At 43.4% G+C, this 27370-nt stretch overlaps 2 protein-coding genes across 3 annotated transcripts in view; one reads left to right on the top strand and one right to left on the bottom strand.

Moving 5' to 3' along the window:
- The window catches only part of JAM3 (junctional adhesion molecule 3), a gene marked incomplete at its 5' end in the record, with an annotated part of 16002 nt that extends 9809 nt beyond the window's left edge, over positions 1-6193 (top strand). The window contains 3 exons of the mRNA XM_019509600.1: positions 901-1030; positions 2250-2304; positions 3551-6193. Of these exons, the coding sequence (XP_019365145.1) occupies positions 901-1030; positions 2250-2304; positions 3551-3586 (221 nt within the window). The remainder of the gene's footprint in view (positions 1-900; positions 1031-2249; positions 2305-3550) is intronic.
- Positions 6194-7908: 1715 nt separating this feature from the next.
- NCAPD3 (non-SMC condensin II complex subunit D3) overlaps positions 7909-27370 on the bottom strand; it is a 55665-nt gene continuing 36203 nt past the window's right edge. Inside the window, exons 21-35 of one of the 2 annotated variants that reach the window (XM_019509575.1) lie at positions 26235-26349; positions 26028-26135; positions 24458-24696; positions 23678-23757; positions 19179-19316; positions 18736-18869; positions 18406-18605; positions 17632-17742; positions 17050-17232; positions 15253-15422; positions 13651-13787; positions 13428-13505; positions 8260-8334; positions 8117-8174; positions 7909-8027 (exon numbers count right to left, since the gene is read on the bottom strand). In XM_019509575.1, coding sequence (XP_019365120.1) covers positions 7916-8027; positions 8117-8174; positions 8260-8334; positions 13428-13505; positions 13651-13787; positions 15253-15422; positions 17050-17232; positions 17632-17742; positions 18406-18605; positions 18736-18869; positions 19179-19316; positions 23678-23757; positions 24458-24696; positions 26028-26135; positions 26235-26349 — 1938 coding nt within the window. In that variant the 3' untranslated portion in view covers positions 7909-7915. Of the gene's footprint in view, positions 8028-8116; positions 8175-8255; positions 8335-13427; positions 13506-13650; positions 13788-15252; positions 15423-17049; positions 17233-17631; positions 17743-18405; positions 18606-18735; positions 18870-19178; positions 19317-23677; positions 23758-24457; positions 24697-26027; positions 26136-26234; positions 26350-27370 lie in introns of both variants that reach the window. The other variant, XM_019509586.1, reaches the window with a different exon arrangement.

Below are 27370 nucleotides of genomic sequence, written 5' to 3' on the forward strand. Positions count from 1 at the left end.
GGGGGGGGGGGCTGAATAAAGCATAAATCTTGAGTCTTGTTTGAGATGCATCAGTAGATGCAAGCCAGGGTTTTGTTTGCTTTGCCAGCTGCAGCATTGCATTTGTGTCTCATATTCATCTTGTGGTCGATCATGACCCCCCAAGTTTCTTTCTGACCCCATATATGGTGATCAGTCTGGCATTGAGTGGAAGGGCAAGACCCTCTAGCCAGGAACCTCTGGCTTTGCTCCCAACAGGAGCACTAGCATATCCCAGTTGAAGGCCCCAGCTTTGGCTGCAGCCAACACCCAATGCCTCTGGGCGAGGATTAAAAAATAACCTGACACATGTAGCAGAAAGGGGGAGAGGGGGCAACCAGCAAAGCCTAGAAGCATGGGAAATACCCACAGTAGAATACAAGCATTGCTACACTTGGATCATCCCTGGTCAGTGGCTGTCAAACTTCTTCTTGAACACCTCTAGGGGTGGTAAATCCACGGCTTCCCTAGGCAGCCTAATTTTACAGCTTTACTATTCTAACAGTGAAGAAGTTTTTCCTGATATCCAACCTAAACCTGCTTTGCTACAACTTCAAGCCATTGATCCGCATCCTACTTTCTGCAGCAAGAGAGAAAAAGTGTTTTCCCTCAAGGTCCCCATAACCCTACAGTTCTGAACCTTACTCCTGGGCTTACAAAGAGGGGTGAAAATCAGGGCTTAAGCTTGGGTGCATGTGGAGATTAACTCTACTGAGGGACAGGAGCATAGACTGTGTTTGGGTGTCAGAAGGAATCAGAGGGCTTGCCTGGAGGGAGGCCAGAAATGGATGGGATCTTGGGCAGGGCATGCAGTTTCAGTGCAGGGTCGGACATCCCTGCTGTCTGGGGGGAAGAATGACAGATGCCTTTTCTCCTCTACAGATGACCTTAATATTGCTGGGATTGTTGGCGGAGTCCTGGTTGTCCTAGTGGTTTTGGTGCTGATAACTCTTGGTATCTGCTGTGCCTACAGAAGGGGCTACTTCGTAAACAACAAGCAGAACGGGAAAAAGTAAGGCTGAGTTTGCAACTGTCTTCCACATCCTCCTTTCCACTTCCTAGCCACAGCTGTCCTAGCAGGGCAGGAAACCTGCTCATTACAAACGGTTCACTGCTTGGCTTTCCATTTCCCTGGCTATGGCCAATTCTTCCAGCACCCAGAACTGCAAGTGCACTTGAAGCGTAGCTTTGTAGAAACAGGTGGCCACACGCAAGTGCCAACCTTGGGGAGTGTTTCATTATGTTCGCTTCTAGGGGAAGTTCTGTGACAAGAACACGGAGAGAGAAAAGCCTCTCTCTCATATGTTCAGGTACTTTAGCTAGGGGTGGGGGCTTAGTCCTGCTAATCCTCTACCATCCCCATTGCATTTACACAGCACCTTGGCAGATGCTTCCTGTGGTCACATGCTACTTGCATTTAGAAACCAGGGATTTACTGAGCAGAGCACATTTGATAATCCATACAAGCATCAGGAAGGGTTCAGAAAGTGAGAGAGGGAGAACAGCCCCCCTTCACTGGAAAGTGCATCTCACTGAATTTAGCCTGGCACTTACATTTGGGATTAAAATGACCATTTTGGAGTTGATCTCATGGACAGTGACTCAGTCCTCCCTTGTCTGAGCATTTACAGCTGCAGCAGCCCTAGGGATCAGCATATAAATAATTCCCCAAATCAGAAGCAGAATTTCACAGCTCATTCAAATATTGAGCTGGTTTGAGGGATTCTGGAAGCTTAGTGAGAGAGAAGCCAGGATTAGAGTCAGACACTGGCTGGTCCTATTTTAAAGGGAGCAAGAGCCATGCTCCCATATGCAAGAGAGCCCAAACCCTCCATTTAAGTACAGTACATGATTGAAAGTTGTCACATGCTGGGGAAACAGGGCTTTAAACGTGATTTCTTGGGCACCAGGTTAGTTGCACCAAACCAGAAGAACTTTCCTGCAACTGTGCACAATGCTAGAGGATTAGCAGTAAGCCTGGCAACAACCAATCCAGAGTTTTAAATTAACCTCATTGCAATTACAATAGGAAATGATGCTGTAGAGGCACAGGAAAGCATTACAAGAGGCTAGAAAATTTGAGTGATGGAAAATTGTAGGCCTGGCTTCAGCATCACACACAGAAAAGCCCTTTCATTGAAAAAAACAACAAAAAAAGAAAAACCCAACCCTCCAATTTTTATCATTAAATCACATCAACATAGGAATAAGATTTGTTTCCCTTATTTCAGCTACAAGACTCCTGCCAAACCAGAGGGTGTTAACTACATCCGGACAGATGAGGAGGTAAGAACAGGGAACTGAAAAGGTTTACTCATAATCTCTTAAAACCTGTAAGAGTCTGGCCAGTTCAGGAGTCGCACTGTTTAGGACACATGGTCCCTCTTCAGAGAAGAAACGTTATTTTCAACTGGGATATAGCCAACTAGTAAATTGAGGGTGATGATCTAAAAGAATAGGCTGAGACATTTATTTGGGAAGAATAGGATCTAAGGCCACCTAATCATATGTGCCAAGGCTGCTCCAGCGTGCTGGAATTCCAGTGCGGCGGAGCAGACTCAATTAATCAAGTCTGCTGGAGCGTGACAATTGCTGTGCTCCTGTGTTGCATCCCTATGCTTAAAAATGGCAGTGGGGGGTACTCGAGCTAAAACTTGTTGAACAAGCTTTAGTTCAAATGCCCCCACTGCCATTTTTATTTGCAGGGATGCTGATACACAAGACGCGGCTGCACTTTGATTACAGTGGCGCCCAGAGCTGCTTTAATTAAAGCACTGCTCTCCCCCCACCCCTGGAGCACATGTACAAGTGCTCTATGCATCTTCAGTGACTGACCCACATATACCTGGTGTATATGGTTGGTGCCTTGGAATCCATTTCCCTCGAGTGAGTGGACAAGCTGTTGTGACTTCATAGAGAGTAATATGACTGCATCTTGGGATTTCAACTAATCACTAAGCTTTGAGCTCCTTTTGGTAGAGATGTTAGAGGCGTGTATTGAGTCTTAGTCCATCATCTGAGGTGGAAACACACTTAAACACTGCTTTCGAAAAAAAACAGCATGCAAAATGTCTGTGCACATTATGTACTTTTGCCATCACATGCTGATGAAGGGTTAAACAGAGAGCCAACATAGCTGGAGTCCTAGAGGAGAGTATGTTCAAGTCGCATGGGAACCCAAGGGACCGTCAGTCCATTGGACCATACGTTCTGAGTCTTAAGCGGTTCCCCACAAGGGAATCTACCCCCGAGGAGCATTCCTAGAGACCCCAAGGTAGAACAGTGCCTGGGTTCAGACTCCCAGAGGTTTAAAATACATCAGGGCCAGTAGAATGAGCCCTACATGATTTCTGACAAGTGTCACTGGTGTACCTGTACTAGCTCTCAGGTGATAGCAGCATTTAGACAAGGCATCAAAGATTATTATATGCAAATTGTACCTGTTTTACAATGGGACATGTCAATGGGGACAGTGGGTATGACAGGCTGTCTGGAGAAGAACAATCCTTCACTCATTACTGTTTCATTCCAGGGTGATTTCAGACATAAGTCTTCATTTGTCATATGAGATGCCAATACGATACTGTGAGTCAGCAAGAACAAGTGTGAGAATGCCTCCTCCAGGAACTTGAGAACAAAAGATGAACAAAGTATGCCTGGAGGAGTTTGTACACACATGGACTTGATTTTTTTTTTTTTGCCAAAGCTTAAGAACATCCTCACTGCCCAGCCATTCTCCCTCTCCCCACAACTGGCTCCCCCCAGAGATGCTGATCGGGATCACCTAAGTCTTTTCTTTCTGAACTGCAGAAGCTTGTAGAACTCTCTTCTTCCTGTGGGGCAGGGATCGAGACAGTGTACAAACCAAATGGGGAAGCAGCATTAGGTTAACGTGCATCTAAATGTGATAGGCAAAAAGGCACTGACACAGCACAAGAGACTAAAGAATAAGATTTATCGATGCAATAGGAGAAATCTGCTCACCCTAATGTATTTGGAAGCATACTAGGCTTCTGTGCTGTGCACAAATGAGGGCTCCGAGCCCTTCTTAGCATAATTTTATGTTTGAAGCTCTGCTAGGATGATTTGACAAAATATCTGTCTCATCGATTCTACAAATCCCCGTGTGTGAGCATTTATGCTAGCTGGCCACTGTTCAGGGCATGGCAATAGCCTCAACCATTTGACTTTTGGGGACTTCAAGATCAGGCTTTGATTCTGCAGGTCCAGAATGAGCAGCTGAGTTGAGTCTATAGTGGGGAGGGGGTGCAGATACCATGCAGGCAACTAACATGAGTTAAAATGTCTTGGCCCTGCTGCCGTATTTAACTTTTTACTCGCGGTGTATGGCATCAGTCCAAAAGGATTGCTTTTGTACACGGCTTTACAAAACTTCTACCACATGAAGGCAGCTTTTCATTCTAATCAGCACAAAGCAGGCTTGCCTGCTGTATTTTACTATGTTAGGACGCTTGCAGTAGAGGTGGAAAATCTTAAATGTTTCAATATCCCTCAAGTGAAAATTGAAGCCAAATGCATTCTTTGGGACTAATATTTTCAAAAGGTACTGAGATGTCTTCAAGCTTTTATTTTTTTTTAAACAGTTCCCATTTTTTTTTGTAAAATTCTGCATTCTAAATTTTTGCAAAGATATATTTTGATTACTTCAAAGAAGGTAACATTTCTATTTAAAATGTAAATATGCTATGCCAACAGTATTAAATAATGTTGCTATTTTTAAAAAAAGTCATTTTTAGGCTACAGACAGGAGCTCAAATGCTGTGACAGCGGAGCACTGTCAGAGCATATCAGTATTATTGCAAAGAGTATAGTAAAGCAACTTAAAAGGCTGCAGATGGAGATGCATCCCTTTTCTCCTTACCTAGCTACAGCAATTTCTGTGCCAAGAGATCTTACAGGATACAAAATGGAGAGTCACTCAGGGATGGGTTTTGTAACTTTAAGGTAGGAGCTAGTCAGCTTTTATTTCAAATTATTTTTCTTGCAAGAAAACATTTATTTCTAAGAAATATCCTGTGATTTTTTTTTTTTTTATTCAGTTATGAGCCGGTAACAGAGTGACTTATGTACCACTCCCTATGCAAGTTCTTCAGTTAACTTTAATTCATTTTAATTCCTGTGAATTTGAATTGCATAGCTTCAGTAAAAAAATCTGGAGTTGTGCAAGCAAAATGCTTGTCACAGAAGTAGTTTTGAAATATTAATTGCAACTTTTCCTTAGCTGGTAAAACTACCACTCCTTTTTGACTTTGAAAGGGATCAGTTAGAACCCCTGGTTCTTCAGAAAAACACTTATTGCATTGGATAAAAGCAAAATAGGCAGATGCAACACTGCAACTGTGCTGTGGTTAAAGAATGGGTTTTTAATGTAGCATAATTTAGTGTTCTTGTATTTCAACTATAAATTGAGTTGTCTTAACTTTTGATGCATACAGTATTTTGAATACTTGGCAATTTGGACTGTCAGTGTTATTTTTTAGTGTTTTGTATTAATCTGCCTTGGATTTCTCACCAGATATTGAGTGATTTTTTTTTTTTTTTTTAAGGGGCCTCACTGGACATGCCATTGCTGCATTTATTTAAATGCTTGTCTCACTACTTTCCCCTTCTGTTATTGAGGTGGAGTTGAAGTTGGGACAGCAATGCCCACATGCTCTTTGGATGGTGGCAAGTTGACCACTGCTGCCTTGCAATTATGGTTACCTTTAAGTGATGCTCTTCAAAACCAGGTATTACTGTCCACTGGCTGCATGTTGTCCTCTAGTCAACATGGTGACAGGGTACTTAAAGACACTTCTCCTTTACCAGTTTTAGCCACTACTCTTTTTTAACATGCTGCTCCTAGGACATCTAAGATAAGGAAGAGAAGAAAAATCTCAGAGTCAGGGTGGCTTTTGGCACAATGAGGAGCACAGACTGCAACTTAACCTTCTGCTGAAGGCAGCACTTCACTGCAAAAAGCCACAAGCTTTGTTTTTCAGATCAAAATGTGACAGTGGCATCTCTAACGAGATGAGGGGAAAACCACCCCACACGTAATGAGATCTGATTTATGGAACTCATTGTAAATAGTTTAATATGCAGGTTTGTACTAATGTATTACATTTAACTTTGCCAAGAATGTTTTACATAAATATGAAGCTATTAAAGCATTCTCGAGTGTTTTTGTTTTTCTTTAAGTTTAATATTACTCTTAGCCTTGTATTTGCTTTCAGTTCAGTGAGATGGGTTAAAGAGTTCTACTCTTCTCCCAAATAATTCTCCTTCCAAGGGTGGGTTACAAAAAGTCAAGCTGGTATTTCAAGGCACATCCAAGTACTTTCATCAGTTTATAGAGACAACAGTTAACCCCACATCAAGTTATCTCTGTGTTCTCAGAACTGCAGGAGTGACAACTAATCAATGACACAAGTGAAATGAAAGCTTAGTTTTTGTCCTGTCCGTTTTTACTTAATTTCGTTTTGGCCTTTCAGTACAGAAGTAAATATTTATGGGAATGTTGCAACAAAAACACATGAAGCAACGTATTTCTACACATGCAACAAAGCCTGCCCTGAGTTCATAGATTCCATAGACATTAGGGCTGGAAGGACCTTGGAAGATCATCGGGCCCATTGTGTGCTTATATATTTGGATCAGGTTTGTTCTGCTTTATTCAAGGTAGGCTGCTTCTTGCAGTCTGCTGAGCAAGCTATTTAATACAAATGTAGTACAGTTGTTTTGGAGGTAAGCACTGGAAGATTTTGCTTAAGAGCACACGGCGACAGAAAGTTGGGTGAGAAATCCAGTGGTAACAGTTCTTTGCAATGAACAGTTTAAGGGAGCACTAATATCTGAATGTGTGACTTACCATCCACAATACAAGAATGAATTACTCAAATCTTCTCCCAGTGAAGATCACATGTTTAAACTGCAGGACAATTATTCTAGCTGGATGGAATACTTCAGTTGCATCTGGCTTGGAAGTGGGTATCGATCAAGAAAGGGACACTGTAAGCATCTGTAATAGCAAGTAATGCCTGCGTAGGAATTCACATGTTTACACAGATGTGCACACCAACTGCTGCGATGGTTGTCAGAACAGCAGAACTTCTACGTGGCCACGGAAAAGATGAAAGTAGTGGGCACAAAAGGGAGGGAAATCCTTTAAAGGTAGAAATTTACAGAAGAAAATAATTCAATGCTGTCAGAACAAGAAAAGCGGAGAGGCTGTGGGTTGAATCTGTTCTCTAAACATTTATTTTTCACAAAAGGTTAACAGCTGGAAATAGTATGTTCCAAGTATGGAAATTTACCATTTAGAAAAGAACAGGAAAGCTGCACAAAACACTGGAGCTTTAACTACAGGTAAAAACCTTAGCAACTTGCAATTATCAGATTTGCAGGCATGGCAGCATCAAGCTATTTTACCCTTGTAAATATTAAGGTAACTGTAGTATTTTATGAACAGGGACAATGTGGCATCAAGGGAATGATGTGAGCCAATCACCACCTTCTAATAAAATAGGGCAACCCAAGCTGGGATAAACACAATAGTTTATCCAAATCAATATTTCTAATGGCTGCACTTATATACATTGGATTAGAATTTACGGCCAATAGCACTTAGATACCCATTTGGACAAGTCATAAACCTTGTGCAGCTGGTATTGCATCTTATCCAGATACTGTAGCTTCTTGGCACTTCAGGTCACCCTATGGCAAAAAAATGTCATTAACAGCTTCAAATCCCCTAGCTTATATTTATCCACAAGCTAAGCTAACTTTACCTGTTGTATGTAATAACATAAATAGACTAGGGACAAGGAAACTTTACACACATAATTAGAGCAAGCCTGAAGGAAAGGGACAGGCTTTTGGTCAACATGATGAAGTGTCAATTGGCTGGCTTCAGGGGGTCTCTCCGCAGGGACCTCCTTAAAGCTGGACTTGGGCTGCTTTCTCTCCTGGCTGGAGATTCTACCTTCCACTGACGTGGCAGGGGCTTCCTACAGAGAAAAAGAGTACGGGTTTATTTTTAAAAGCATTACTAGGATTACTTCTGGCCAATACTGACTAAGGCCTGGGTTGAACTTACGGCTTATCTGGCGATATCAGGCATAGAACATCTCTTTGTTGATCCTGGGATCTTTTTTCTGCAAATGACAGACATTCACATGGTGAACATACAGGTCAGATTATTATTTTTTTTTAATCTTAGGAGTGGGAGGATAAACTTGCCTGAGTCAGAACCAGGTGTGTGTGTCAAGCTGATGTAACTGACCCCGGCCCCAAAGGTCAGGTCATCAATCGTCTCTGAAGGAAACAGAAATATGCCAGTCAAGCTTTTGAGACAGACGGCAAAACAACTGCTTCTTTTCAATGAAGGAGACTGTACCACTATACTCAGTTCAAAATGAGAACATCTGCATCTTTTTGTTCCGCATCCTGCATCCCTTTGCCTTTGTGTTTTAAGTGGAGCTGTGTTGCACTCTGCAAGCTTCAAGCTAACGTGCATGCACTAGTTCAAATTGATCTGCTTTTCAGTATTAGAGCTGAGAAGAAACACCCTCAGTTTTAGGGTGAGGGGACTACTGAAGATTTCTCATTTCCAGAAGTTTAGTAGTGCTTGTCCATACCATCTCACAGACTGGGTGGAGTCTCCTCTGCTGGTCATGCTTTGGCTACTTTGTTTGGATCCAGACCCTGTACCTTGCATGCTTCTTGGCCCTCAGACCTTGAGCAGTATCCAGACACTGCCTCTTCCCTCGCAGGCTTGTTTACAAGCTGACCTAATTTTTGTCAAGTCTTCACCTTGAACAATGACTAAGGTCCAACATCCAACTGTTGCTGACTTTAAGGCAAAGGTCAAACCCCCAAACCTCAAGTCTTCCCAATGGCTAAGCATAACTGCTCCCTGACCCCCACGCTAACAATTACTCTAAAAGTCATCTGCCTCAAAAGACGGAAGCTTCAAATTAACTTCTTAAAAACATGCACAAATTGTTCTTGAAGGTTTGCAGATCCATGCAAAATACAAAACCTGCAGGGTACAAGTCCCTCCCTCGCTGTCCTCAATACATGAAGGAGCTACTGTGTTCTGACCAGTCCTTTCAGGATCCCAAGACACTGCTCTTCTTCTGCCCCTGCAGCAAGTGTTCCTTGGTGTGCTCAGGACTGACTATCAGAAAGTCCCCGCTAGCTCAGAGGGTACATATCTTTAAGAGGACCTGTTAGTACCCTCTTTTGGCTTGGAAATTTCAATTGCCCGATGCAGATAACCTGAGAAGAAACCAATCTCTTTTACATATTCATTGGTTTTCAACAAGGGTAGAGGCATTTTACTTTAGCTATTCATGATAGGATGTAGCTATGGCAGAGTCCTTGCTAGAAAATGGCTATTTCAGTTCACACAGTTAGTGTTCGCAATCCAGCAAAATTTCCAAATTGTATATAGGTAAATCCCTCAAGTAGTCACGACTTCCTCCTATCCCAATGAAAGGAGCAGGGGAACTTCCTGGGCCTAAATGTACTCCCTTCACCTTCTTCTGTCATTAGTGCTAGCTGTAATGGTACTTCCATGAAAGCCCTATCAGTTTATCTCATTGGAGATATAAAGGTGGCACAGAAGAAGTAATAGTGAGGTTTTTATACGTTTGCCCCCCACCACACTTCCGATGGAATTAGGACAGCAGATGCTTGTAGGACAAGAGATGGAAACCTCTGTTAAACAAAGACCTTCATCTTGAGACCTAGCCGTCTCCTGGTGCATTTCCTTAGCTATAAAAGCATGCTCTTAATGCCCAGTTTTATCTTTTCTCCTTGGATTTGCTTTTGACTACCTAGAGACTCACCTCTGAATTTCCTGGCTGTGTGTAGTTAAAGTCTTAAGTTATTTTGGTTTTCACATACAGAATGACTAAGCCTTCTTTAAAACTCCCTTCTATAGTTGTATAATATGAAGAATAGGAATATGAGGGGGAAGAGGGAAATGGCCCAAATTACCACCAAACAGCCTTCTCACATTCCCTCTTGTTCTGTCTGCATATTGTGCTGTATTCACATTTGCATTTGTATTTGAAAAACACAGTGAAGCAATCTATTCTCTTCCAGACCTATACCTAGTCTCAAAGGGATGAGGCAGACACTCGGGGGCGGCAAAAACTGATCTGTCAGCAAGAAAAGTCTCTTATAAGGTACTGGAATAAGACAGTCACTTTTAACATCTACAGCAAGAAATGATTTACGAAGAATGGCATCTGCAAGAGTTTTATAAATGATGAAGCAGAAGAAGAAAAAAGCTTTTCCCTGGTCCTCTGACAACCTGTGAGACCCTATGCCATTGTAGAGATAGCTCAACACAGACTAAGCGAAGCAGCTATAATGCCATGGACAGCTTGTGTCACTGCAGAGGAACACATGCTGTGTGGAAACAAAGCAGGAATTTAGGCCTCGTACCACTGAGGATTAACATTCTCCCTGTTTCTTCAGCATATGGCTCATAAGTAGAGCCGCAGTGCAAGCCCCCAAGTCAGAGATGCAGCAGATGAAGTAAAGATTTTTTCTTTACAAAGCATCCCAGTATTTTTCGCATAAAAGATAACTACCAGGTGGCTCAGGTCATGGAGTGGAAATATCCATACAGACAAAACTAGTCTAAGAGTAGAGAATGCAGAATACAAAGACCAGGTTTTTAATTAGATGCATACAATTGCCTGTGCTTTGCTTCTGTCTGCACATGGAAGCGAGATGTTTGCATATGTATACAGCATATTGCTGCTTAAATTGGCTATAACCCAAGACAAATGTTCTCTTTGTGTGCACAGCAAGTATTTGCACACAGGTTACAGGCAAGCTGTGTACATACAGCTGTGCACACCACCATTGAAAATTTAAGTGCAACTATCTTCTGATGGCAGCCAACCTGTCATTGCCACAATCAAGCAGCAGCATAAACAATGCTATATTTGTTGAAGAAGAAACAATGAATACCATATGCAATGCATCTGTACCATACGCAATCACAACAGGGATATTGTATTACATTCAAAGCTGTCCAAAATGGTTCAGAGACATGGGAATTTCTGAAGGTCAGATTTTGTGAGGTGGTAATTTGGCTGCCACAGCCATAACGAGCAGAGACACTTACTAATGACCTCTGCATTATAGAGTTCTCCCTATGCATTACCGCTGTAATCTACATAGCTTGTTGCCACAGTTCAGAAGAAAACGATTATAGTTTCCTCAGCTTGCATCAGTTTTTATTTAGAAAAGAGCACATATTCTCTGAGGACATTTCATAGCTTATTAATGCCACTTTATTGGATCCAAGCCAATCAAAGATCTCTCAGTTATCATAGCTCATAAACTCCTTCAGTGACAGGAGAGGGTCTTGGTTAGGCCCTGAGCTGGACCCTTCTTCAGATAAGAAAATTCTTAGCCCAGAACTGTCAAGATATAAACAGTGAGGACCCAGCAGCTGCCTTCTCTAGTGAAGTGGTACTTACTGTTCGTGGCTCCCATGGTCTACATGATGTGAACAATGCTGATAGATCTGGGCAGCGTAGAACCATAGAAAGTAGGACTTGAAAGGAACCTCAGGAAGTCAGTTCAGTCCAATCTCCTGCTCAAAGCAGGATTGTCCTGGTCTAAACCAGCAAGAGCTAACTTGTGGCACAAAGGCCAGTAGTGGCACAGGCCCTCTGTGTGACACATGGCAGATCAGGAAGGGAACAGGCAACACAGCAGCAGATACGGCAAGGAACACAGAGTAGGGAGCAGATGGCAGATTAGCAGATCAGGCGGAAGAAGGGGATCTGAGTGGCACTCAGGGAGAGTATGGAGCCAATATGGCAAAAAAGGTTGGCTTCCACTGAAACCATTCTAGACAAGTGTTTATTTAACCTGCTCTTAAAAACTTCCAAGGATGAAGTTACCAACAGCCTCTCTCAGTAATCTGTTTCAGTGCTTAACCACTCTGAGTGAAAAAGGTCTTCCTACTATTAAACCCAAATTTCCCCTGCTGCAATTTGAGACCATCCAATTTGAGACTTTTCATGTCCCTCATGACAACGAGAATAGTCTATCTCCATCTGCTCTCTATTTGGCATGCATTATCAAATTTTTAAAGTCTGGATAAGAGAAGACTAAAAATCTCAGTTCTTTCAACCTGTCCTCATTAGTCATGTTTCCTAAAACTCTAACCAATTGTTTTCCCCCCTCTCTTGGACTTTTTCTAGTTCAAAATGTGGTGCCCCAAACTGGACACACTACTCAGGGTAAGGAAGGATTACTTCTTTGACCTCTAAGCAATGCTTCTGTTAATACAGCCTAGTATGCTGTTGATTACTATTTGGAACAAGAGCATGCTGTTGGCTCATATTCAGCTTATGGCACAATAACTCCCAGGTCCTTTTCTGAAGCACTGCAATCTAGCCAGTTGTTCCCCAGTCTGTATTTGTGCATACAATTGTTCCATTTTAGGTTCAGGACTTTGCATCTGTCCTCAGTGAATCTCATACGATTAATTTCAGGCCAATTTTCCAGTTTATCAAGACCATCCAAATCCTAGCCCTACCTTCCATAGTTTAAGTCCCTGAGTAAAAGGACACTAGCACAGTTATCCTGGGAGGGGTTGGTCAATCAGCTCAGTGCTCCAAGCCACTATGTATCCAAGAAAATAGGGACAACTTCCCCCTTCAGAAACCCAAGGGTTAAGAGTGCTGTCCACCATTACCTCTTCAGAGGCCTTCACGTGTTGACTCCATAATACATCTTTTGAGTTCCTAAACTACACCTTTTAGACCAGGGCTGTCAAACTCCCCCTGGGCCCTGGGTCAGATCTGGATTACAGGGGCTCTTCCTGGGCTGGATCCATGGGGCGACATTCAAGCAGCAGTGTGGGTCCAAGGCTGGGCAGCAGCATGGGCCTGTGGGGTATGCAGCAGCACAATGCCACGTTGTGGCAGTGGTGCAGAGCTGGAGCTGGGGGCACATAGCACCATGGACACAGGCTATGGGTGGCAGCCCACTGGCTCCATGCCACTGCCTGAATGCAACTCATTGCCACCACATGTGGCTCCATACAGCCGTATGCCCCTGGCACTGCCAACCAGCCACAGTTCTATGCTGCTGCCTGAACATGGCTACTACCAGTAGGCTGAATGCAACAGTTCTGCGGGCCAGGCTGTATGTCTGACGCCCTGGTTTTAGACTGTCTACTCTCCTGAGCCAAGACTGTCCCTTACTACGTACAGAACCCAGCACAGAGAGACCTTGAATCTGGTGGAGGCCCTTAGTACACTGCTGTGTATAAGCAATGATAAGTGATTTATCTGTAATGGGAGGCTGGGGAGGCTACCCTGCTGTATTGAAGGAGAACAGTTGCTTGGGCTAGTTGAGTTACTTACGCTCCGGCGTACTGATTGCTCGGCCGCCCAGGGGAACATTCGCTCCAGCAGACTGTTGGTTTAGGCTGCGGAAAGACCCTAGAAAAAATGACGAGAGTAATGGTCAGAATAGGGCTTGGCAAGGCAGCTCTACACTCACACTTCCAGCTCACGGGTCTAACAGTCAGGTTGCTTCCATTAAAGCTATTCTGAACCACCCACAAGTCTGCTGCTAGCTGCTTACCGTGCTTACTGCCAGCTGCACTTGTTGGAGAAGGAAGAGAACACCTTCCTCCTACGCTCTTGCTGCGCTGCTTCATGGTGGCCTCAACGGCCTTCTTGGCAGAGTTCAGGATGGCAAGGGTGCTCAGGGACATCCGCCTAAGTGGCAAGAGGCCACAAGAACACCAGAATAGTTTTATTCTACAAGTTACTCTGGAGGGGATGAACGTAACTGGAATCTTGGTCACTCCCAGCTAAGTTACAATCACCTACACACACGAAACAAAAGGGAATGCTATGGCAGAATCTAAATCAGGGCAGCCAATTTTAGTTGGAGGGCCGCTTAATGAGTTTTAGCGAGCTGTTGAGAGCTGTGTGGGTAGCCCCGCCCCATGACAAGTGCCCTGCCCCTGGTTACCATCTTGGCACCTGAAGTCCTCCCCCAAATCTGACCTTTGCCACCTCCCCATCTCCCTGGAAGTACTCCTTTCAGCAAGGGGCTTGCCATCTTGGGGCCAGAAAAAACCCAAGTTATATTCTAAAAAAAAACAAAAAACAAAAAAAACACCTACTACAATATATTTATTTGACTTCAAAAAATATTTTTGTCCTGATTTACATGTGTTTGCATAGTGTACACAGAGGTGATTCACATAATAGTTTAAAATGAAGTCTTACTCTTGTATATTGTGAAGGAGTTTGGGGGGTACGAGTGGGTGGGTATAGGCTTATGGGGGGCTGTGGATGTAGGTATGTGTATATGTGGGGTGTGGGGGAGGATGTGGGGGTGCGTGTGTGGAGTTTGTGGGGGGTGGGTGTGTATGTGGGACAGGGGAGTATGTGGGTATGTGTGTGGATATGTAGGGTGACCATGGAGCTCCTGCCAGCCCGGGCTCCATGCTCCTGCTGCGCTGCCCTGGGTCCCCACTGGCCCTGGCCCTAGGGCACCCACCCGTCGCTGCTTCCCTGCCCACCCACCACTCCCCTGTCCACTGCTTCCCCTCCATGCACCACTCTAGCACCACGTGGTTCCCATCTGGCTCCTTCTGTGCCTCACGTGATGCTGGATCCAGCTCAGCCTGGAGCCAGCTGGGAATTGCAGAGGCTGGGCTGGCTCTTGCTGCACTGGCGGGGAGAGCCAGCCCGGCCTTAGAGCCTCTGCCAGCCTGGGATCTGTGCTCCTGCCACCCCACACCGGGACCCCACTGGGGCAGGCCCCAGGCTCCCACCCAGCTGTTGCTGCACTCCAGTCTGCCTGCTTGCTGCCACTCCCTGCTGCTGCTGCCACCGTGGCAATTCCAGTTTCTCTGAGCTCCCACAGCCTGGGGCAAAGCAGCCTGTGCTACCAAGCCCCCATGGCCTGAGGACATAACAGGCTGCGTGGGGCCTGCCTCTCTGTCCCGCAGGGCCTGCAGGGCCCACAGAAGGGGTGGTGATGCAGCAGGAGGGGCAGCGATGAGGCGGGGGGATGGAGGGATGCCCCAGACGCGGTGGGAGAAGCGGCAGCCAGGGCCACTCAATTAACTGACATATTTTGTTATCCGGAATCCCCCATTCCCAGGGGATGCCGGATAACAGAGCTTTTACTGTAAATCCTTACACAAGTTAATGCTCATGTGCATACCTGGGTCTAGGCAGTGGCTGTTTCAAAACACCAGCTCCAGGTGTAGTAAACCCAGAAGATGCAGGGGAAGCAGGAGACCCAGATGATGATGGCTGTCTCCCGGCAACAAGACGCTGGGCTTGGTTATTCTGCCTGTTAGGAGGCACTGCTGTCTCTGACCGTGGAGAACGCTAAGAAAGAGAGGAAATAAATATGCCATAACGCCATTGTTTTGAGCGAGTATACTGAAGGATTGTAAGTTGTGTCGGACTTGCCTCCTTAGTGATGCCAGAGGAAAAGTACTGACAAGCCAAAATTTTCACATGCAAACTGCTATTCTGGGTGCCTAACTTCTTAAAAGGGACTTCATTTTGAGAAAGCAAAGGTTCAAAGTCAGGCACCTAAGAAGCTTACTTTAAATTCTCTAATAATGAAGCTCCTGTTGGTCATTGTTGAGTTACTTGGCTAGAAATACTCACGTTTTGGAAGGGCACACACTTCAGAGAGCTGTACTACTAACTTTCTTCTGCAATGCATCTGCCAACTAATACCCACTGAGAGAAGAACTTTACGTTAAAAAGACTGGGTACAGCCAGCAACTCCAGACAGATGCTCTCTCCTCTGTGACATGCAATTTTGCTTTTTTATACAAAAGCATTCTGATTAACTTCTCAGACTGCAAAGAGACATGATATTTTCACGATTCCCCCCGTCCCGCCCTCTCCGCCCCCTGATTTCTAAAAATGATGTTCTGCTTTGGAAAATGACTTGCAAACAACACTGCATGATGGTTCTAGCACAAGGAAGCCAGGGATTGAAATTGGCAAGGAAGTTAAATGGAACCTGATTGTAATATTTTCGCTGTGGAAGCAAAGAACAACGCAAACAGTAAATATAAAAATTAGCAATTAAAATTCCTAAAATTCCATTTGAATTGATGTACTTCTAAGATGATGGTTTTCAAACTTTTTTCATCTGTGGATCCCTAAAAAATTTCGAATGGAGGAGTGAACTCCTTTGGAAATTTTGAACAGAGATGTGGATCCTTTTGCATTAAGGGTGGATTCAGGTTTCCCTCACTTTATGCTGTACACACGTTCCGGGAAATGGTGCATAACTAGAATTCACATAAAGAGAACCCAATTTACAATGTAACAAACAGGGATACGTTCCAAGACCTTGACTGTACTGACCCTCAGACCCATTTCTAAAACTTTTACAAGACAATTTTGGTACTCACGAACAAGAGACAGTACACACAAGCACAGAGTAGTGGTGAATGTTACCATAACGGGGATGGCAACTACAGAAATGTGTCACAGACAATGAGCAAGGAGCACCGATTCACACAGGAGACTATTTTGGTGTGCTTCACTGCCACGATGCACTACACAAAGCAGCTAACTGCACGCTTCCACCATACTGATCACATAAGACTGAATTTACCTTGCATATAACGAATTTTTGGTATAAAAAGGGTCATCGCATAGAGTGAATTCACACATACAGAACCCACATAAAGTGAGGGAAAACCTGTATTCACACTTCTGATTGATCAGAGTCATCTTCTGCAGACCATATAGACATAGTCTGTAAACCCCCAGGATCCCTGGGCTGAAAACCACTGTTCCAAGACAGGAGGTTTTTTCTTTTTGTTTGTCGCTGCTGTTTGACTGGGTGGGTGGTTTAGAGCACTTATGAATGGCTCCAGAAACAATGACTTAGAGGTACATGAGAATCTGTCAGGCACCCTCCACTAGACCTACAGCATCCTTTATAGACCACGGGGGCTCTCTGGGGACTGGTGGAGGCCAGTACCTGCACTGAGTTCATGACAATACAGTCCTCTCCCCGCAATGAGCTATCTTGATCTTCTCCCATCTCATTCTCTCTGGCCAGCTGCTCCTCATACTTCTTCATATCATACTCCAGCTCAGCTGCCAGCTGCTTGTCCACTGCAAAGAATTCTTTGATTTCATTCTGATAATCCTGCATCGTCTCCTGGAAGGCACAGCATGAAGCAATTAGAGATTTTTAGATTATTCCAACATGTCCTCTGACTAGCATTTCATGCCTAAATTCATGTCATAACTCTCCAGGTACAAAAGGAAATGTCAGCTAATACAGTAGAGTTATTTCTAAAAGACTCGCTCACTTAAACACAGAGGCAATGACTTTCTAGGCTATTCAGTGTTACCATCATTCTGCCCGCTCCACATGGGAGACTTTTACTTGGCGTACCACAGAATCGTTTTCTTCATCCCTCATCCTCACTGGAATATCCTAACACTGCCATATCAAAGGGCTTCACAACCTTCTCCTCAGGGAGCCTTGGGTTCTCTCTCTGGCCAGGCTCCCAAACCATCAAGCCTGAGAGAAGCAACACAGATCTTTCCTTACCCGGAGATAGTTCATGAGATCCCTCACAGCTGGCATCCTTTTGTTTTCCAAAAGGGACTTCAGGGAAGTGATTACTGGGATGAGGTTTTCTATAAAGTTCTTCTTTTGAACCTGTGGTTTAAACAAGACATTGCATAACTTGATAAGGGATGGCTTGTTTCATTTGTATTGTAAAAAAACTCCTAAGCAAAAGACAGCATTGATGCACAGCAAATGAATAACTGCTTAGCATGCGTAGATCCTGTATGTGGATGGACATACACGTATACATGTATCAGTGCAGCGGTTGTTCCACTTTACACTAGCATGCGATCTATTTTATCTGGGGTTATTTTATTCTACTGGTAAGTTATCAGGAACTGTGTCAAAGCCATTGTAAAACTCAAACAGTAAATATATAAAACTTGAACCAAATTAGCACAAGCTCACTAATTTTAGTCAAATTGTGGCTACTTACTTACATTCAGGCTCTGTTTATCTCTTGAACTAGGGCAGAATCTTTTTGAATGTTTTAGTCACTCAACTGCTAGCACATTCCAATCACTCAGTGACGTTCAAATACAGGTAACATCCAAAAACCAGCACTCCTGTTAGAATACTCCCCTTTTGCAATACATGCAACTTGCACACAAGGTCCCAGTGCCCCCAGATCAAAGGGATCCTATGGTGTGGACAGTGATGCATTAACTTCACAACTGTTCTCATCCCTAGGTCTAGCTAACACTTTTCTCAGTGCTGTGACCCTTTCCGCACTGTGCATTGAGCAGCTCTCACTTGCGAAATGAGTTTTTTTTGTGCTGCCTGCATAACAGCATTGGCCATGGCCAGTTCATCCTCCTCAGGCTGATTGTCTTCATCTGGTATAGATCTCATAGCCGAGAGTTTGATTTCTTTGCAGCTAAGGATTTCAAATGTATCCGACAGCAGCTCGTTGGCTTCCATGTCCAGTGGGAGGACCTCATCCACAAAGCAAGCTGTAAAATATTGGAGGGAAGATTTTAACCAGGAACCTCAATTCCAAGTTGTAAAAAACATAATGATCCCAGTGCTGAACCCAGATTCAACTTGAGCTTAATATTCTGTACTCAAAAATAAGGCCCTTACCTAGGATATTCAGGTTGATTTTAGAAGTGATGCTGAATCTTTGCTCATCTGTAAAATGTTCTAGCAGAAACCTGTAAATGTGCATTCTTTTTCCTTTGTTATCTTTCCCCCTCAGAGAAAAGAGATTCTTCTCCCTGGGGTAGATGGAAAAATTTTATCGGGGCCAATATATGTGTATGGGCTTACAAAGATAATTGGATTTTAAATCTCCACAAAACATTTGAATGCCACCTTCAAGATGTACAAATTTGCTGGAAGAGATGCATTATTCATGTAAATTGCTCACAGAAACTGTCATGAAGAGGTGCTGTATTCTTACGTCTACAGGATCTCTTAGCCATCTTATTTTTCATCACATACACAACAAGTAAGCAGGCAAGCTTTGTTCCACCCCTGAGAAGTGCATGGCCATGCTCCCCAGTAACATGCCTCTATTCACTGACCGGTCACTCTGGGGGAACTTATTGTATTTCTCATGCTTCTCGTAGCTGTTGAAGTGGAAAATGCACTCGATGAAGTGTTGAGAAAACATGACTGGATTCCTCTTGAGCAACAGGTGCACCAGGCAGAACTCCCCAAAGCTGGAGATGGGATTGAGAAATGAAAAGTCAGAAAACTTAGCCACCTCCCGAGACACAGCGTAGTGCCCCATTAATTCAGAGACGTACAAGGCTGGGCAAAAACTGCATGGCAGAAAGACTCTGGGGAAACTCTTCTTCAATAAAGGATTTAACTCTTGCCCTACCATACCAGGACTTAGAGCAAGATACCACAATAGCTACTTCAAATGCTTCTTTTCCATCCAGGATCAGACTGAAAATCTTTTCAGCATCCATGGTATATTTTTATTTCTCTTGATAATTTAGCAGTTAAAAGGAAATAATTTTGAAATTCCCAAGTCAATGAGACTTAGCAGCTGAAGTGCTCAAGACAAGAATGGAACTTGGGTGCTTCTGAAACCATTCCAATTGCTACATAACTACAGCTCTTGTCCTGGTAATAGGCAGTTGAGTGAATAATACAAAGGTTTTTTACAGAGCTTGGCTTCCTCATCCTGCTGATCCTGGAATCCACATTGTTGTGGATCAAGAATATAACCTAAACAAAACAATTGCAAAGATATTAAGAGCTCACTGATGGGACAAATGCTCCACTGAGATTTGGGTTTGGCAATACACACATGTGAAAGATGGCTTTGTAGTTCAGACATACAACCAGCACTCAGACCACCTAAGTGCTCCACAAGGCTTTGCCATCTACTTGCTGTGTGACCTTGTGCACATTATTTTATTTTCCCATGTGTCAGTTTTCTAACTGCAAGTAAATGGAGCCAATAGTCTGTCCTAGTGAAGTGGATTGTAAGGATAAACACAGTAGTAGCAAGGTGTTCAGATACTAGACATGAGGGCTACAGAAGAACCCATGCCTAAAGTCTAATTGCAAAGGTACCACACAAGTGGCAACTGCCAGAAGGGAGAGAACACTGACCTAGAACAGCTGGAGTCTGTTCTGCTTAGACACAGGCATACTTGTAGAGCAGCATGGCATGCATGACTACAAAAGCAAAGACACTGCCCTGGAAACATCTAGGATAGCATGAGGGGTGCACAGACAGTTCTATAAAATATCCTGCACAGTGTTCGTTTGCACTGCATCTCATCTGGCTCTTTGAAACACTACTGATTCTCCATAGCAAGCTAAGTTGAGGAGCACAATACTTGATCTTAGCCAAAAGGCCATGAAACGAGTCTAGGAGAAACTCAAGTTCACCCCAAGGCACCCCATAATCTGGAAAACAACTTCCAACTATTAATTCAGTTAAACTGGCAGGCCTATGTTTTGGTTTTCTGTTTAGGGGCCCGGTGGGCAACATTTTGAGCAACACCTCAATAAGTAACGCATGAAAAAAAGATTATGGGCAACACTCAACTGATTTAATTTCCTATAGAGAAATACAAATGTTGGTGGTCCCTCAGGAAGCATCTGTGCACTGGAAAAATATCCAAGGAATTTCCTGGACTCTATTGTTATTGGTAATCTGACCCCTGGGTAGCAGCTGCATCCTGGCCTTGGGCCTAACAGGTGGACTGTGTTTAGACAGGGTTAAAGTATTCATGAGAGGGAATGACTTGGAAAAAGCCTATAGTTTGGAAATGGTTTTGATGCAGGAAGATCTTACGCATTGCTTACTCTGTCCATCGCCGCCTAATGGCAATTTACAGTAGCTTAAATTCTGCCCTTTACCCACTGGGAGATCAGAAACACCTTCAATGCAGAAAGTTCAAAGTCATTAATCCTTATGTACGCTTGAGTATTGCCAGGATTCTGGCTGCTTCATGTCAGCTGTGACACGCAAAGGCTTTAAGATGCATCCTAGATCCAATTCAAGAGTCAAAACTATAGGCTGCTCTAGTAAGAGCAGCTTCTGAAATGAAGCTACATATTCTTTGAATCAAAAAGAAAAAAAAATGCTAGAGAATGAGTCTCTTGAGAGCTGCACTGGTCTCTCAGAGAGATCAGGAAGCCATTTTGGCAGAAACAAAAAATAGAATTTGAAAAGGGAGGTGAGGGGGAAGGAAGGAAAGAGGACAGAAATAAAAAATAAAAGTATTTAGCTGGAGCACAGTCTTTAAATCCATTTCATGAGGTTAGGATGCATCTAACTGGACCAGCCAAAAATATTAGATGTCATACATATCTACGGTTTACAGGAGATCTGTAAAAGATTTTAGATGAGGAGTCTGTGCCAACTTTTTGTTTTTTCATGGTGTATTTTTGGGGGGAGAGAAAAGAAAGGAGCTTCCCTTTGCTTTACCACACAAGATTTTCAGGATTTTTCTGTACGTGATTTTTCTTGGAGAAATGTCAGCACCGATAAAGCTGGGGTGAAAGGTATTTGGGAGGAAGCCTTTTTGTTAACAGCAATTTAATTCTAACTAATATTTTAAATGGAAGCCATCTGTCAGAGTGAAACATCCCCAGCTTCACGTATGACAGAGCTCACAAATGTACTCTCAGATATCCAGCAGATACTTCTGCAAAACAAGAGAAGACCAGAGGCTTAATCTTTATTCTTGCTTTTTCACTTGGGAATTCAAGTCAGCATCTCCATTCTGCAAGCAGATCTTTCCAAGACTCTTAATTTAATGAAGGCAAAACCTAAATTTCTTTCCTCGCTACTCACGGTTAAAGACACTCCTTACGTCAAGCTCTAGGGGCAGTGTAAAGAGCCACATGAGTGGGTAGCCAGAGTTAATGAAATTACATTAAAAATTGTTACAATTTGGTTTAAAGCTAGAGCTATGAAAGTGAAGTGAAGGTCAGATGATTCTGTGAAAGTGAAGTGAAGGCCAGTCTGCAGCAGGATATACTAAAAACTGCAGCTTACACAGCCCATGAGAACATGCAGGTCAGACCATTTTCCCCATCTGAATGTGGGTTTGTGGTGTTTAGCTTCACTATTTAAAATGCTGACAGTCATTCTGGCATTGACTCAATATTGTTCATTGTATGAGTAGAAGTAGAGGAACAGTAGTTACCTTTTAAAGCGTTTATGATGGAACTTTATTTTGGGCCATCTCCTTCTCCTCTGCCCCATATCAAAAGCCCCCAGTCATGCTCTGGAGAATAAGCATCTAACAAATTCATTTCTTTTTGGCAAGACAGCACAATGAAGCAGCTGAAAATTAAGACGTGCATGTTCTCCTTCCCACAACAGAAAAAGGGAAGAAAGCTAAACAAGAATCCAATTTTATGTTTTTTCAAAGTTAATCATTGCAAGGCCAAAAGCTGTAGGTCAATCCCAGCCGGGAATAAAGAGTTTTTGTCCTTGTGCACCTGCTGAATATAGATACTCAGAAACAGGCTCCTCATGGAAACTGTGTTTGTTCCCTCTCCAAAGTGTTGTGAATGATGTTGCAAGGCCACCATCTACTGGAAGGAGACCACAATAACATCTTAGTGCACCAGTGCTGAGGTGATAGTCTTGGAAAATGAGATCTTTTCTGAAGTAGGGGAGAACATCTCCTCTGATCAAAACATCCTCAGTATAAATCTGCCCATCCATGAAGGAACTACCAAGAGAACTCTTTCTATATGTCCTATCCAGTTCTTGCCCTTCCTACTGAGACTAAAAACAAGGGCACCTATCAGTGCCAAGTGTGGCTATGCCCAGTATTCATATATCCATTAGAAATTGGACTGGAACTACTGACTTGCTACACCCAGGCCAACTACATCTTATGGTTGTGACATCTGGTCATTTATCAAAATATACTTGGAGCACCACATTGTGCAGAACTACGAAACCCAATAAAATCAGAGTTCAGCAAAGAATACAGCAAAAAAATATTGCACATTCTTTGCCAAATATTTCAGTACTAAGGGAGGTCTGAAAAGTGGAATGATGTTTAGAAGCAAAAGAAAAAAAAAGTGGGGAGAAAAATGACGATTACTGATTAGCTATCTAAAAACTGCCTGCTGAGAAGAAGGGAGGGCAGATTTTAGAACACACACTTTAGAGTTCCCATTTCCAGGGCTGTATGCAAGTCATGACAAGACAAAAAAGCAGAGGGGCACTACTGCTCTCATATGCACACATAAATGCAGATTCTGAGTGAAGTTATTTACTCCTCTATCACCATTTGAACACTTTAAGGCATAATCAAGGGAAGGGAAATACAGGGTGCAGTAGCTGCATACACACAAGCTCTGATCTCATTGCGAGTATGAAGTATCTTGCTTCCTAGTGAAAATGGGATCATGCAGGCAGTTACTGCAGAATGGGCTGCAAGTCCACACCTTTCACTTCCCTCATAGTAACTTATTTGCGCAGCCATACTCTTAGACTTGAGATTAAATTTGAGACCTGAAGTTCCGTTGGCTTTATAGTTCAGAGTTAATCACTTGATCCCTCAGGTGTTTTACAAAACCGGTGCTTTACCTGGCAATATCTGGGCTTGGATCCACCAGAACACTGACAAACCGGAAGAACAGCGATTCCTTCCACTTCACAAACTCCTCCTATAAGGGAGAGGTAAATGGTGAAAAGCTGGCTTGACCAGGAGCATCCCAACTTGAACTGTCCTTCACAGTGAAACCAGAGTGAACTCTCTGGATCCTGACAGAACATGCACCTGGCAAATGAGCACATTGGTAGACTTACAAAATAAAGCTAAGGATTCTACAGTCTCAGAGTTAGGGACTCTGCTTGAATGCCACAGCTGCAAGCCGTTTGGTTTATGAAACATTAGCTGAACAAGAGAACTAAGGGAAAATCTGGACTCCAGTGCTGATGTGCTCATCTGGTATTCCTTTACAGGTATATTCAAATTGACAGCCTTGCTTCCTTGGATATACATTAGCAGGTGGGGAAATAGCTTCTGCCTCTCATACATTTATGTCCCTAGGTCAATCTATACAGACAAGAGAGGAAAGCTAGACTTCTCCTACCCAGAGCAAATTGGTAGATTCATGAAAACAGTACATTATAGGATAAATAGGACCATAGTCACTTGGCTAGACCACTGAAATCCCATGCTGGAAGCCTTTGTTCAAAACAGTAGTAACACAATTTATTCTTAAGGACTGAATTTCCCTTGGATCTAGGTAGATTGTAACAATACTCTGGGCTCAACCTACAGGCAGCATTTCCATTCAGCAGATTCTGTGATAGAGGCTCTTGGAGTGGGGTATTGAGAGTGTGCCTTAGCCCTCTACTTACCTGCAGAAGATTGGTAAGGAGGATCAGTGTCTGCCTCCGGATGAATGGGTTTGGGTCTTTCAGGCACATGGAGATGTTGGGAATGTACCTGTCCACCATGGTGGTGTAGCGGACACACAGGTCACACATGACTATGATGACATTATTGCGAATGGCCACATCATCAGACACCTCCAGCTCACGAGCTAGGGCTGCAATACACTTCTTTGCCAGATCCTCATGCTGTAGGCACAGCTTACCTGTCAAACCAGGACCAAGAATGTTTCCATTTCTAAACACCTTAGCAGGGTTAGAAAGGACCTTAGGAGGTCATCTAGTCCACCCATCTTGCTTCAGGCATGATCATCACCATTTGCCTAATCTGCTCTTCCAAGGACGGAGATCCCAAAACTTCTCTAGCTAATCTACTCCAGTGCCTAACCACCCGAACAGGAAGAAAGTTCTTCCTAATATCCACTCTAGATTTCCTTGCTGCAATTTGAGACTGTTCTTTCTTGTCCCATCCCCTATGGCCACAGCAAAAAGTCTATCACTGCTCCCATTATAACCACCTTTCAGGTAACCACACAGGGGGTGCATCTACATGAGACATTTACTGAGAAATTGCCTAACTAGCTCCATAGTAAATGTCTTAGCATCTACACATGCAGCGCTATTAGGACAGAGTAAACTAAGTAACTCTGCAACAGGTTAGTACCTGTAAATACAAGTATTATCCTGCGGCAGTTTTTTACTCCACCGCAATGCACACGTAGATGCTGACAGGACTGGCTGGGGCACGAGGGTGCTTCAGTGCCGGAGCTGCCCCAACCAGCCCCTCCACAGCACAGGGGCCCTGTGGGTCCCCTGTCAGCTAAAGCTGCTCCAACCCAGCTCAATGTGTTGCAGTCCTGGGGGGGCGTGTGTAAACTCAGGGCCCAAGAACAATAAACTCCAGTGTGATATGCACCAGAGTTTATTGCTGTGCATTAATAGCACATGTAGATGCACCCAGAAAGTATAAAGCAGAGATAGGAGAGGACCTAGCTCACCTAATGTACTTTGACATGTAAGTAATGCATATTTTACCTGGCCTTTACACAAAGGTTCTGGCTCTTCGTTCATATAAATAGAAACGTTAACTGAGCTCAGACTGAAAAATAGCTTGTACTAGAAGAGAAGTATCAAATTCTCTCCATCCCTTTTTAGTGCACCTTGTTGTGTGCTGTGTGAGGGATACCAAAAGGCAGAAGAGTACAAGAGTGGTACAAGTCTACAGGATGCTTCTGATCCAGCTAACTGTACTACTCCTGGACAGACAAAGTAACGATATATAAAGATCAATGCATTCATTGTTTTAACACTTTGATACCACATCCCAATTTTTCTTGTTTTCTGTCTCATCTTGTCATTATTAGACAGCACAGAGCTGTAGCAGTATAAACTATGAGTACTGTTCACATCTGTTGCTAAATCTATGTTCCAAAGGTGTTGCAAAAGCAAGAAGAGGAGAGAGAAAAAGGGCAGGGACCAGCTATACTCAGAAAGCAGCTGTACCCAGTACATATCCCCACTGCTGGAGAAGTCTTACCCAGAGTAATGAAGGCATGAGCTCTGACGACTGAGGGCATAGGAGATCCTCTGAACTGGAACAGTGGCTGAGAAACTGGGAGCTCTTCACCATCTAAAGGACTAGACACTGATAAATAAAAGACAAATAAAAGAGTTAAAGCAGCCTTAAGGCCAGAGAGAGTTTTAGCTTGTAAATGCAAATTTAAGAGCAACGAGAGGGTCTCACATTGCTCTGCGTGGACAGGATCAGCCAGAATGGATTGAATCAAAAGAAAGATACGTTTCTCCACTTTGGCTGGACACAGCTGGGCAGCCTCACCCAAGGTGAAGAGGTGACTCACCTACAGAGAAAAAGTAACACTGCAGTCAAAAGGCAACAGCAGAGCTGCCAATTAAAACAGCAGGATTCTCTATGTTCCTGTTCCAAATCAGCTTAAAATTGTCTCCTGTCCTTTAAAAAGGGACAGCAATTTGAAGACAGATGGCAAAGCTCTGATGCATAACCATTTTTATTTAACATAACATAGCATCCATCAAGTTGGTCACCTTTATTATTAATCATATATGGCCCTGAAAGGTGTGCTAGTCATTTTATACACATAGAGCAACATTGACCCCTGTTGCAAAGAGCTTATGAGCCAAGTCGACAAGCTGTAAAAGACAGACAAGGATAAAAAAAAGTAGAGGGGTAGTGTTACATCTCCTTGCTATTCAGGCTACTAACAGCCAATTTTCAGGCCCTTGCAAGATAGTTTTTTACACAATATCTTAACCAAACAAAATTATTATTAATCATAATCTAAGATTAAAGGAAACCCAAGCTATTTTATTAAAAAAGTAATGGGAAACTATCTTCAGCTGACCTAATTTCTGAAAGTATAGGCATAACAAGGCTCTCTCATTCTTCCAAAATATTTTCGTTAGAAGATTTAATCATCATCACCACGTTTCTATACAAGACAGAGTCTTTGCTATGAACTATGTGAATAGGTATTAGTCACTGAACTATTACCTAAAAGCAACAGATATATGGTACAAAAAAGGGGGAAAAGGCATTTAACCACAATGGGACCTTCACCTTGGCTCATGTTCTCCTTAAGTAGAATCAAACACATGAGCTTGCCTTTGTTAAATGACTCTTGTGATTTTTCTTTTTAAGGTACCAAAAGTAATACGTTAGCATAGGCTCAACATTGCTTCCATTAAGTTTCATAGTTTCTAGGGGTCGGAAGGGACCTGACCAGATCATCTAGTCCGACCCCCTGCCATGGCAGGAAGAGCACTGGGGTCAAATGACCCCAGTAAGGTGGTCATCCAACCTCCTCTTAAAAACCCCCAGGGTGGGAGCCTGCACCACCTCAC

Source organism: Gavialis gangeticus, unplaced genomic scaffold (genome assembly GCF_001723915.1).
Source record: "Gavialis gangeticus isolate Ggan-Ray unplaced genomic scaffold, GavGan_comp1, whole genome shotgun sequence".
Classification (NCBI taxonomy): domain Eukaryota; kingdom Metazoa; phylum Chordata; order Crocodylia; family Gavialidae; genus Gavialis; species Gavialis gangeticus.